General features: G+C 37.0%; 2 protein-coding genes across 2 annotated transcripts; one reads left to right on the top strand and one right to left on the bottom strand.

The window, feature by feature from the left end:
- Window positions 1-280: 280 nt before the first annotated feature.
- LOC133786024 (uncharacterized) lies at window positions 281-8,789 on the top strand. The gene is made up of 3 exons (XM_062225236.1): window positions 281-825; window positions 916-1,028; window positions 8,759-8,789. The coding sequence occupies exons 1-3, from the start codon at window positions 325-327 to the stop codon at window positions 8,787-8,789; spliced, it is 645 nt and encodes a 214-aa protein (XP_062081220.1). The 5' UTR covers window positions 281-324.
- A 70-nt stretch (window positions 8,790-8,859) lies between these two features.
- On the bottom strand, window positions 8,860-11,069 carry LOC133783199 (cytochrome P450 71D9-like). The gene is made up of 2 exons (XM_062222750.1): window positions 10,154-11,069; window positions 8,860-9,621 (listed from the first exon to the last, which is right to left on the bottom strand). Exons 1-2 carry the CDS (start codon window positions 11,045-11,047, stop codon window positions 9,010-9,012), a joined length of 1,506 nt encoding a protein of 501 aa, XP_062078734.1. The 5' UTR covers window positions 11,048-11,069; the 3' UTR covers window positions 8,860-9,009.
- Window positions 11,070-13,578: the final 2,509 nt, after the last annotated feature.

The raw sequence follows: 13,578 nt of genomic DNA, 5'->3' as shown, positions 1-13,578 counted from the left end.
TCCAGATGAATGGTTAGCGTTTGTGAACTCAAGATTAACTCCCGAGTGGCAAAGAAAGAGAGAGGAGATGCAAAATTATCGAGCACTGAATAAATACAATCACAACCTCTCTAGAGGAGGCTATGTGCGTATTGAAGAGATGTTAATGGAACAAAGTGGGAAAAGTCTGACTGAACTTGATAGGGCAGATTTATGGAGCATGGGTCGTCGGAATGCAAAAGGAGAGCTAATTGGAGAGGCCTCTGAGATTCAAAAAAATATTGTAAGTGCTCATATTTAATAATGTTGATATGTCAAATTATTAGCTTATATATATAACTTTCTATGAATATTGTTTCACATGATCATTACCGGCAACTCCAAGCTGAGGGTAAATGGGCACCTGATGGCCCTGATGATGTGCTGACGAGGGCGTTGGGCACTCCTGAGCCTCGAGGACGTGTTAGGGCTGGAGGACACGGTGTGTCCCGCTCAGTATATTGGAATACTCCAACACCTACCTCAACGAAAAATAAATCAAAAGCCTCTTCTTCGAATGACAACATTAGAAAGGAATTTGAAGAAAGATTTCGAAAACAAGAAGAAGAGCATCGTCAACAAGCACAACGCCTAGAAGAGCGCCTTCAACAACAAGATGAGCTCTTGAGAAAATTATTGGCCCAACAGAGCGGGTCAGGATCTAACGTTGGAGTCCCACCAGCGCCATCATCATACTATGTGCCCGACCCACCAGTGCCACCAGCGCAGGCGTCCTACTATACTCCGGACCCAGTAGTGCCTCAAGCAGAACACCACATTGTTGCACTACAACCGCTTTTGCAAGAGGTAATTAAACTTTCTTGAATATTCTGAAACCAAATAAATTTCTTTACTGCTTCAACATGATTATTTGTATATAATATGTTTCTTATGCAGGGCCGAGCATGCCAATTAGCAATTGGTTCGGTTTCAAACATTGTTGCATCAGGTACACTCATTGAAAGAGAGGCAGGCAACAACTTCCAAGTTATGATTACGAGTGTTCTTAAGCCAACCTGTCCTCTCCCTTTTGCATATCCTGATTTGGACATGTACATAGTTGCTCAGGCCATTGGGACGCCAATAGCGTGGCCTAAGGATTTTGTCATTATATCTGAAGATGTAACTCATGAGGTGATGCCATGTTTTTACATAATTATCTTTACAATTCTATATTTGTTTGTAATTTTTTTAATTGTTGATATAATTGTATACAGACTCCCTCTACAAGTAGGACCAGATCACAACGACCAAGAGCTCCATCAACACAACAACCTCGAGAAAGAAGACGACAACAAACTCCTCCAACACAATTGGCCCAAACTCCATTGGAACGATTACAGAATATCGTATCTCATTGGGATGATGGCGAGTGTGTCAATCTAGGCATAGAGTCTGAAGTTTTTTATCAGGATATGTCTCAATGTTATATATTTAAGGATGACATACTTCAGTTTGCTCGAAAGGAGAAGATTGGACAAGCAGTACTCGTCAGCTACATGAGGTATATATCTGACAAATAAGTTTGTTCATTTAATTTTCTAATTTGATTTATTCATTCATATAACAATTTTTCATATTTTTGTATTAGGTTCATTTACAGATATGTGGTACAACAAGGTCGCCAAAATAAGTTTTTATTTGTCAATCCTAATATCGTCGCCACTCAAGGGAGTTCATTCGACGATCGTGTTCAGAATCTGTTCAGACGTTGCAATGACGTAAAATCAAAAGAACAAGTTATGCTTGTCCCTTGGAACCATGGGTAAGTTTAAAAACTTGTCATTTTTCCGACCCATATCAATAATTTCTTTGTTTAACATTTGAGCTATAATTTTTTTGTTTTTCTTATACAGTGAACATTGGATGTTGCTTATTTTGGCACCATATGCATATCATGTTTATTGTTGTGATCCGGTGAATTCAGAGCTAAATAACCGTGAGGAGATTGTATCAGTGATCGTCAGCGCTTTCAATCTTTTTTTCTCTATGAATCTTCCTGATGTCGAGATCCCTGATACTCTACGCATTAAGCAACCTCAGGTAAGTAACTTTAGCAGAAATTTTTGAACATTTATAATAATTAAGTAGAATAATATGTATGCATTTTTTAAAAAGTTTCAATTTAATAATAAATTACTCATATTTTTAAATAATTAGTGTCCACACCAACCGGACAATGTGGCATGTGGATACTACTTAATGAGGATGTTGAAGGATTTGATTGAGCATGCGAGTCCTGGGCATTACTTGAGAACGGTATTATTAATTAAAATTTACAAATTATTTTTGAAACTATAAATGTAATCAAATAATTAATTAATATATTTTACTTTATATTTCTTGCAGCTAACAAGCACATCATATACAGAGGCACAAATTGATGAGTTGCGACAAGAATGGGCGACATATATGTTGCCGATAATCCAAAGTTACCGACCTCATTGATAGGTTTTTTTTTTTAATTTTTTTAACTCTTTCTTCATACACAATGCAATATTTGTTCATTTTGAATATTTCTAACAAATATTGTATTTCTTGTATATATCTAACAAATATATTTTTTTCTTCCAATTTAATTGATTATTAAATTAATTTAAATTTAGATTAAAATAATTTAAATTTAAATTAATATTATTTCAATTTAATTAATTATTAAATTAATTTAATAATATTAATTAATAATTAATATTAATTTAATAATTAATTAATTATTAAATTAATTTAATAATATTAATTTAATTAATATTAATTATTCAATTTAAATTAATAATATTAGTTATAAATTTATTTAATTTATTTTTTTTAAATGTGGGAGACTTTCAATGTCTCCCATTAGGAGAGGTGGGAGACTTTCAATGTCTCCCAATGGGAGACGTGCCTCACTTCCCACGTCTCCCACTGGGAGAGGTGGAAAGTCAAACGTTGACTTTCCACCTCTCCCATTGGGAGACGTGGGAAGTGACTCACCTCTCCCAATGGGAGACGTGGGATGTCTCCTAGGGACTTCCCACGTCTCCCATTGGGAGAGGTGAGTCACTTCCCACGTCTCCCAATGGGAGAGGTGGAAAGTCAACGTTTGACTTTCCACGTCTCCCAGTGGGAGAGGTGGGAAGTGAGGCACGTCTCCCAACGGGAGACGTGGGATATATACCTACAATGACCCTAGCAACAACGTCTCACTAAGTGGGAGACATTGTAGACTTCCAATGTCTCCCAATTAAAGTCATAAAACATCTATTTTGTTGTAGTGATCTTTGTGTCTTCGAGGTGAGGGCATGTCGATCAGGGCCTGAATCTTGTCTGGGTTGGCTTCTATTCCACGAGCGTTTACAATAAAACCCAGGAATTTTCCTGACGATACCCCAAAGGAGCATTTATGAGGATTTAGTTTCATGTTATATTTCCGGAGCACGCCAAAGCACTCTATGAGATCATCAACATGGTTATCGTTAAGTTGAGACTTGACTAACATGTCATCAACATAAACTTCCATGTTGTTTCCTATTTGCTCCGAAAACATCATATTCACGAGTCGCTGGTATGTGGCCCCAGCATTTTTGAGCCCGAAGGGCATGACATTATAACAACATAGACCCTTGCCTGTTATGAAGCTCGTATGTTCCTGGTCAGGGGCATGCATGGAAATCTGGTTATATCCAGAATAGGCATCCATGAACGACATCAGGCCATGCCCTGCCGTGGCATCCACGAGCTGGTCAATCCTCGGTAAGGGAAAGCAGTCCTTTGGACAAGCCTTGTTGAGGTCCGAATAGTCAATGCAGGTTCGCCACGACCCATTAGGTTTTAGGACCAGTACCGGGTTGGCTACCCAGTCTGGGTAAAAAGCATCCCTTATGAATCAGTTTGCTTTTAACCTGTCGACTTCCTTTTTCAGTGCCTTCTTTCTATCATCGTCCAGTTGTCTTCGCTTTTGTTGCTTCGATGGGAAGCTTTTATCGATATTTAGTGCGTGGCTCACTATGTTCGGATTTATTCCTACCATATCAGAATGTGACCATGCGAAGACATCTCAGTTTCTCTTCAAAAAGCAAATTAGTTGCTATTTGGTTTCTTCTTGGAGGTGTTTCCCAACCTTTACTTTTTTCGAGGGATCGGACTCTTCGAGCTCTTCTGACGGTTCGAGATCAACTTTCTCCTCCACCCTTGGATCGATTTCTTCATCAATCTCCAAGACCGTCCCATCATTATTCTGAATAATGATGAGTGCTTGTGCTCTCGTCTGTTTCTTTCCTCTTAAGGAAATGTTGTAGCATTCCCTTCTAGCTAACTGATCTCCCTTCAACGTCCTGATGCCACTAGGGGTCGGGAACTTAATGGCCAGATGCCTTACGGACGAGACTGCCCCCAGCCCAACCAGGGTGGGTCTTCCGAGCAGCACGTTGTAGGCCGAAGGTAGGTCTACTACTACGAACTCCATCATCTTGGTTGTTGAGACTGGGTAGTCTCCCAAGGTCACGGGGAGTTCAATGGACCCCATGCAGGCAGTCCCTTCTCCTGAAAAACCATACAGCGTTGTTGCACATGCTTTCAGGTCGCGAAGAGTATGTCCCATTTTCTCCAAGGTGGCTTTGTAAAGAATGTTTAGTGAGCTCCCATTGTCTATGAGAACTCGGTGAACTCTTTTATTTGCAAACTGGAGAGTGATGACCAGTGGGTCATGGGGAGGGAACTGGACATGGCACGCGTCGTCCTCGGTAAAGGTTATTGGTTGAGATTCTATCTTTTGGCTTTTTGGAGCTCTAGGTTCGAGTTCATAAGGAGACTCGTCCCCAGTTTTTAGCTCGTTCCCATATCGCTTTTGGGCATTCCTGCCCGTTCCTGTGAGATGAGGTCCACGCGAGATGGTTATTACGTCTTCTCCATCAATCGGAGGGGGCCTATCTTCTTCCCTTGCTCGGGAATTGTTATTTTGTGCAGGTTGTGGCGCAGCTGCCCTCTGGGCTCATAGACGCCTGATTAGTATTCTGGTTTTTGACATACTGTCTAAAATAACCTCTCGAGATCAATCCTTCGATCTCGTCTTTCAACTATCGACATTCATCAGTGGTGTGCCCGGTGTTTGTGAAATCGACAATATTTGCTAGAGTCCCTTTTGGACTTCTGATTTCTCATGGGGTCTGGACGCCTGAAGGGAACCTGATTTTCATTAGCTAGGTATATATTCTCCCGATACTCATTGAGCTCGATGTATACTCTGTATACGGAGAAATATCTTTCCCCCTTCTTCTTTTTTCCCCCTTCGGCCTCGGGGTTACTCCCTTCGTTCTTCTTTCTCTTGGAAGGGTTTTCCGCAGTAGGCTTTGAAGCTGGTGGGTCTACCGAGGTTGAGGCAGAGTTTACGTTTATCGTTGTAGTTACTGGCTGGGAGGTCACATTTAGTGTTGACCTCGCCTCTTCTACATTGACAAACATCTGAGCTCATTTATTAAACTTGGTTAGGGACCTCACCGGTTTTCTCTGCATATCGTCCCAAAGAGCACTTCCTGGCATTACTCCAGCCTGGATAGCCATCAGATGACCGCTATCATCCACATTTCGAGCCCGGGCAACTTCCAAGTTAAACCTTGTAAGGTAACTTTTCAATGTCTCTCCCTGCTGCTGCCGAACGTTAGTCAGAGTTGATGCTTCAGGCCTAACCCCCATCATGACTCTTAACTGCTTCTTGAAGTCCTTTGATAGTTTATCCCAAGAAGTGATTGAATATCTTTTATATTTCTCGAACCAGCTTTTGGCTGGTCCCGTCAGCGATGCTGAAAATAGCATGCATCTGAGCTCGTAACCCACGTTACTTGCTCTCATTATGGTATTGAATGTACTCAAATGGCTGTATGGGTCGGACTTTCCCTCAAAAGTTGGGACATGAGGGATCTGAAATCCTTGAGGAACCGGAGTATTGGAAATATGGGGAGTGAACGGTTCAAGCTCCTCGTCAGAATCTTCATATCGACCCTGACCTTGCTCATTTTTCAAAAGCCTGAAGGCCTTTTCTAACTGATCAATTCTTTCCTGGACTGGGTCCGCGAGGGGTCTTGACTAAAATTGGTTGTCCTTGATCACAATTCCAGGCTCGTGCCTCCGCACGGGGTCTTTATGCCTATTTAGGCGATCCCTCAGGTCTGGGTTTGACAGGTTAACATTACCTTGGTTTTGATTCAAGTGTTCTCGCAGGTCGGAGCAATTCCTGTGGTTCCCAGTATTCTTTCGACCTCGATCATGCATACTGACTGATTTGGTATCTCCAGAGTCGTCACTAGTAAGACTCGTCGCATGATTATTTCGAGATGGGTCCCTTTCATGTTGCCTCGTCTCTACAGTGCGAGACCGGGACATTTGACTTCTTGCAGATTGGGTGCCTCTCTGCTCCCTGAAAGCTTCTCTGTTCCATTGCCTCGTTCCCGCACGTCTTTCCTCATCATCTCGAACTGGTTGAGCATTCCTACGAGGAGGTGAAGGGTATCTTATAGGCGATGGAGGGAATCGTATGGGTGATGGTGGCTGCCACCCATTTCGAGGCCTAGACGGTCTGGAGTTTGCCCGAGATGGGTCAGTTGCATTCTGCATGTTTCCAGGGATTTGAGTCCGAGCCTCTGCAGGGGCTCGGTTATTCCCAGTTCCTGCTGGTACCTCTGCAGTGGGATTAATCGGAGCCTTGGTACGAGTACTTCTTTGGGGTCTCGAGGGAGCGGATTGCTCTGCTGGTGCAGGAGGTTGTTTTGGTCTCCTCGTGGCAGCATGTTTTCGGGGTCACCCACGAGGCCTGCGGGGAGGGACATGCACGTCCCTCGGAGGAGGGGCTTGGTTTTCAAGCGGAGGTGGGGGCTGAGCCGCCCGAGCCTCTGCAGCTAACCTAGCCAACTCCTCATTTCGCTTATTAGCTTCAGCCAATTTTTTTTTCAGCTGTCGAATCTCAAGTTCAACAATGGGAACATACCGTTCAGGATTGTAGTACATATCTTCATCCCTTGAGGGTGCTGGTGGTCCTCGAGAATCGGAGGACTCACTTCTCTCCTCTACATCCGGGTTTACCATTAGCTGCTTCCCGGGGTGTCTTGGATAGTTTTCTTCAAGAATATTTTGATCGTTTGCGGCCATAACTTGTTCAAAGATCGCACTACTTAAGGCTCTTAATGAAAGCACCAAACTTTTGACGTCTTTTTTCGTCAACTTGAAATGTAGAGCACGTAAACAGTAAATATTTATGGCCAGAAAATACAATAAAACAAGGAGGATTTTTTACGTGGTTCAGCAATTAACTCTGCCTAGCCCACGAGTCTTTGTTATTAGAACTTAGGAAATTTCTGGAAATTCTTCAAGAATGAATTCTCCAGAGTTTCTCTCAAGATCACAAAATTTCGGTCCTTTACAAAGGTGCATGACTTCTCTATTTATAGAGGAAGTCTCAGAATACCATCCCACACGTCTCTGGGAAGTTATATTTTACATTAATAAATTTAATGGCTTTAAAAGCCTGTAACTCCTATATACAAGGAAACGTCCCCTGAAGACCAGGGGCGTTTAACTGACTAATAAATATCCCCTTATTATAGGGAAGTTACAACAATAAATGTAGACCGCGTCTCTCCAAGTGACTCACTAAGATGTTCGAAGTCGGCAATCAACATCATCAGCGTCGTACCATCCCAAGTCTCTGAGTAACTTTCGAGTTGTATAATTTTCTCAAAATCAACTCAGAATGAAACACCGAGCTCACACTTAAGCCAAGCTCGGGCCACTTGATCCGAGGTCACACGACAATGACGTATCACGATGTTCTGTCTTCCGAGCTTGCAAAGGCTTCGAGACCGCCATTCGAGGTTGCCATCTGTTTTGAAGGTTCGGCGCCTAGGTTGCAAACACGTATTCTAGATACTACGAGCTCACACCTGACGAAGCCAGCTTTCGAGATCACAATTCTCAAGGCTCGAAATCTGGGTGTAACAGAGATATACCTGAAAAGTTCAATAGGAAAACAATATCAGTCGTTAGTTTAATAATTTGAGAATAGAAAATTTAAAAAAAGAAACATAGACGATGAGAGAAAACTGAGCACGAACCAAACCACCGTGGTGAACGCATGGCGTGGGGTCCGAAACTCCGGCGTGGCGTGGTGGTGGTGCTCGAACAGAGGGGCGGACGGTGGTTGTGCTCGGACAGAGGGGCGGATGGTGGTGGTGTTCGGACTGAGAGGAAAAAAAAATTTAGAGAGAAGAGGAGAAATGGCAGGGACGAACGATTCAATCCAATATATAGTAGTATTACCGGCGGGGATCCGCCGCTATTAAAATCCTCACGCCGATAATACATTATTAGCGGCGAGGCCAGTGTATCCGCCGGTATAAGTGTTATTACCGGCGGATAAAGGCCTGCCGGTAATACCATTACCGACGGTTAGTCCGCCGGTAATAACGATTTTGAATCACCCTCTTCTTCATTTCCCGGGCATTGTATTAGCGGCGGACTACCCGCCGCTAATAATGGGTAAGTCCACCGCTAATAAAAAAAATTAATTTTTTAATTTAATTTCTCCATTATTAGTGACGAACCTAGTACTTCGCCGCTAATAATATGTATCTGCCGGTAATATTTCCGCCTCTAAAAACAATTTTTCTTGTAGTGTTTACTTATCATTAGAACTTTATCGCATATTATAATTTTTGTTATCTGAAAGCACCATATCAACTTTTGCATCAATATATAATCTTCTTTGTACTTGTAGCTTTCTTAAAGAAGTTGAACCTTGCAATTAAAAAGATATAAAAAAAACTAAGAAAAAAAAACCCAAAACTACTAAGCTGAAAATTACAGAGTAAACAAGGCTTGAATAGTAATTCATAGAAGCACACTTTATTTATAATTTAACAAAATTAATAAAAAAAACAGTACCGTAAAATTATCTACAACATAGATAATAAAATTATAAATAAAGATAAACATGGTCATGCAAATGCATTACTATCCTATATATAATTAATGATCATAAGCAGTAGGAATCAAGTGTAGAGCCTTTTTTCTTTTGAGTGTTGTACCAAAAGATTCACTCATGTCCAAATCTTCATGTCTCATTCCATTAGGGAGTTTCCAATCAAAATGGTACAGCAACAATGCAAGGGGATACTCAACATTTATGAGACCAAATGCCATGCCTGCACATATTCTTCTCCCAGCACCAAATGGGATATACTCAAAATCATTGCCCTTAGAGTCAATAGAGCTATCAATGAATCTTTCTGGTATAAAACACTCAGCTTCAGTCCAATAATTAGGGTCTCTTCCAATTGCCCATACATTAACTAAGGTCCTAGTTTTTGCAGGTATCACATAACCATTTATTTCACACTTATCTTGACTTTCTCTTGGAATTAACAAGGGAAGAGGAGGATGTAATCTCATGGTCTCTTTCACAACCATTTTTAAGTATTTCATCTCATTAATTCCTTCTTCATCAGTTGAACCTATTTTGTTAAAGACTTCTCTAACCTCATCTTGTACCTTTCTCATTACAGTTGAATGCTTTATCAGCTCTGCCATTGCCCAATCTATAATTGTTGATGATGTGTCAATCCCAGCAGCAAAAATATCCTGAAAATTATCATATTTGATTGGTTGAGTAATTTTATTTCATCTCTTATAATAACCTTACAAAAATTGTATAAAGTTTTTATCATTAAGGTGAAAAATTATATTAGTTAGGAATCGTTTACTTTTATTTTTAATTTATAGAACTGTTCTTTATTATTTAACTCAACGTGTATATGGAACAAAAATACAAAAGATTACAAAAATAAACTATTAAAACATAAAATAATATACGTATAACAAATTCTAATAATAATAATAATAATAATAAAGTCAGAGCAACCCATATTAGGATCCATATAGGTAGGTCCATAATTGTCATTTTCATGATAAAGTGTTTAATTATGTACCTATTCGAGAACTAACTTAGGGAACATAATTTCACTAATTTAATATATTTTCCTATTTGGCAAACTTATATTTGAGACCATTTCTAATATTTTCAATAGAAAGTAAACCAAACCATTTTAAATTAATTTAACACTAAACTTAATTAGATAAAAACAGGTTCATATAATGGAAGAATATAACTCACCCAAATAATAGCTTTAAGATTGTCACTGGTCAAGGAAAATCCATGGTCACCACCATTATTATTATTATGAAAATTCAAAAGAACATCCAACAAATCATCCTCTTTTCCACTCTCAGCAGATTTCTTCTCTTGGTGCTCCTTAATAATTGCATCAAATATCCTTGCAGACCTCTGTTGCAGCTTCAAGAGCATAGACCTAGTTCGACTGATTCTCGAAAAAAACTCAACAGTAGGAAACAAATCTGCAAGCTCAAACCCTAACGATACCTCCACAGCTTCAGCTACAAGTGATACGATCTCTTGGTTGTTCAGACTAGTTTTACAACAGGCTGCCCTTGAAACTATGCTATACATCAAAATATCGATCCTCTCAGTGAGATTGATATCCGACCCAACATTCGAGCCAATCCATTTTACCAAGCTTGACACCTCTTCTTCTCTAATGGGTTTGAAAGCGTGGACTCTTGCAGTGCTCAAAAGCTCTTGCATGAAGATCTTCCTGAGCTGCCTCCAGTACTCGCCATAGGGAGCAAAGACAAGGTCCGTACAGTCATATAACATGATCTGGGAGAAGAGAACCATGGGTCTTGATGCGAAGACCATATCATGGGTTCTCATCACCTCTTTGGCATATTCTGGGGATGAAACTATTAGGGTTGGAACTTGGCCGATTTTTAGGTGCATCACTGGTCCATGTTTGGTGGCTAAGTCTCTGAGTTTTTGGTGGATTAATGAGCCGAAAAGTTGGTGTGCGTTTCCTAAAATGGGTAGTTTCCATGGCCCCGGGGGTAGTTTGGATGATGAGCTTGTGGTTTTTATGACTATTTTTATCACCATGAACAAAAAGATTAGCAAAGAGAAAAGGATTGGTAAGGAAGGTAGATGGACCTCCATTATGTGTTATAATGAATATTAATTTGTCTTTTGAAAGTAGTATATAATAGGTATATATATTTAGGAAAATTCTCATATGGGCTTCACTTTAAGCTCAGTGTGACTCTCAAGTGTTCTCGACTCGTGAATAATTTTTGGCGCGATTTTTTTTATGACCGTGTATATTGTAGCTATTTACAACATCCTGCAAATTTTCAGAAAATTCCGAATAGTTTACAGTACCGAAAACTAAGTTCAAATATGTTGTTAGACGCGTGACTAATTTTTTTTATGTGCGTGGAAAACATGTTTGAACCTAGTTTTCGGTACTGTAAACTATTCAGAATTTTATGAAAATTTGCAGGATACTCTAAACAACTGCAATATAATTAAGCAGGCATAAAAAAAATCGCGCCAAAAATTGTTCACAGGTCGAGAACACTGAAGAGTCCCACCAATAAAGTTTAAAGTAAAACCCTATAGGAGAATTATCTTATTTATATAAATATATATATATATATATATCAGTGCATTTCTCTCAAATTTATAAACACCCAACTGCTTGTGCTAGCCACAAATGATAACACTAACTTACCAAATTATTATTATATAAAATTTGACACAATATTAATAATAATTATTATTATTTATAATTACAATATTACCAATATTTTTTTAATATCTTTATATAAATGAATTTTTTTTCTTGAGAAAATATGTACATGATTTATTAATTATAAAAGATTTTTCAACATTTTTTTCAAATTTATTTAATTAAGGATGGATAAAATAATTTTATTTTTATTTAATTTATTTATTGTGTTTATCATTTTTCTTTGCCAAAATTATATATGTTCTTAGAATAACAAAAATTATGCTAAATTTAGAATATATTCTTATGTTAAATATGAAAAAACTATAATATAACTAGAATAACAAAATTAAGTTTGTTATGAAGTTGTTTCATTTTATTTCATTCAAAAGACTTTTTTTTTAATGAAAATTATTAAACTTTTTCAAGATATCAATAAATTATATATTTCTTTAAAAATAAATTATTATAATAATACTAATTTGAATATAACTATTCCGAATTTGAATAATTCGGTTATGACTCTATTAATTACTTTTATATTTTTTTTTATTATTTATCCATCAATGTTATTAAAAAGAATAATGTGTTAAAAGATTTTAAGTTTAGATATATATTTATAGTTATTTAGATAGTTTAGATATTATAGTTTTTTCTTTTTTTAATAAATTTACTAATAATTGTAAATTTGAAAAAGAAGAATTAAAAAATGTGAAAAATTTAGAAAAAAAATTACATTTATTATTATTATTAATATAACATGTGGTAATTTATTAGTGTAATTACATTTAAAAAATAATGTGTGAAGAATTTTTAATTTTAGATATTTAGATAGTTTAGATATTATGGTTTTTTCTTTTTTAATTATTAACTAATATCATAAATTTGAAAAAGAAAAATTTTTAAATGTGAAAATTTTAAAATATAAAAAAAATGTTTTTGAACAATTTTAAAGTTTCACATTATCTTGATGTTCTCTTTTACATAAATATATAGATAGATACGATATACAATGTAGAATAACAATAAGTAATATATTTTTAATAAATATTCATTAAATGATTTTTTATATTTATTTAATTTTAACAAAATTTTATAATATATCATTGATTTTTATAATTATTATATATATATATATATTATCAAATGTATTAGAGACAGACGTGCAAGGATGCTACCTTTTGTTGTTCAACATTGTGGTTGAATTAAGAGAGTTGTTATATAGATGATCATGATCTTTTGGAAAATATTGAAAATGTTCAAACTTGAAATATATATTTGCTATTTGTTTATAGATGGGTTTTGTTCTGTTATTAAGGGAGATATTAAACTAGTGCCACATACAAAGCCTAAACTAAGTTCCAAACTATAAATAATTAATATATATATATTTATATATATATATATATAGTAGGCAGAAAAGATAAGTAGGGTCGGTTGGCTTTTTCTTCATCACGGAAAATGGATAACATATAAAACAAATTGGGTTGGCTATATCTCTACACGAGGGGCTCTATCTACAAGGAAAAATCTTGAAGAATCAATTTCGATGATGAGCGACCAGAGGTTAGTGAACGTACAAATCAATTCATTTTAATAGCAATAAAGGTACGTAATTATTTTATATCGGAAATTTGAGTTTTTAACGAGCGATTTCAAGTCAAAGAAAATGCTAAGGTTTAAATTATTTAAAAAAAAATGTCAATTTTTTTTTTATAATACCGAAATTGCTTTTTTCATAATTTTTTTAGGGGATATACTTATTCAGTATCATGTGTTTTTGCAAAATATTATTTTGGTACCCTCTATTTTCAATAATGCTCATATAGTACCCTATATTTTAAAATCGTACATATTTTGTACCATAAATTCAGATTTGATAGATAAATTTTTGTCAATATGATCAAACTGTCATCAGTTATATGTAATTATGTAATTAAATTTAAATTTGTAACTTACA

This window comes from Humulus lupulus, chromosome 6 (genome assembly GCF_963169125.1).
Source record: "Humulus lupulus chromosome 6, drHumLupu1.1, whole genome shotgun sequence".
Classification (NCBI taxonomy): domain Eukaryota; kingdom Viridiplantae; phylum Streptophyta; class Magnoliopsida; order Rosales; family Cannabaceae; genus Humulus; species Humulus lupulus.
Note: the sequence above shows the minus strand (reverse complement) of the source record. Positions and strands in the feature narration are given on the sequence as shown.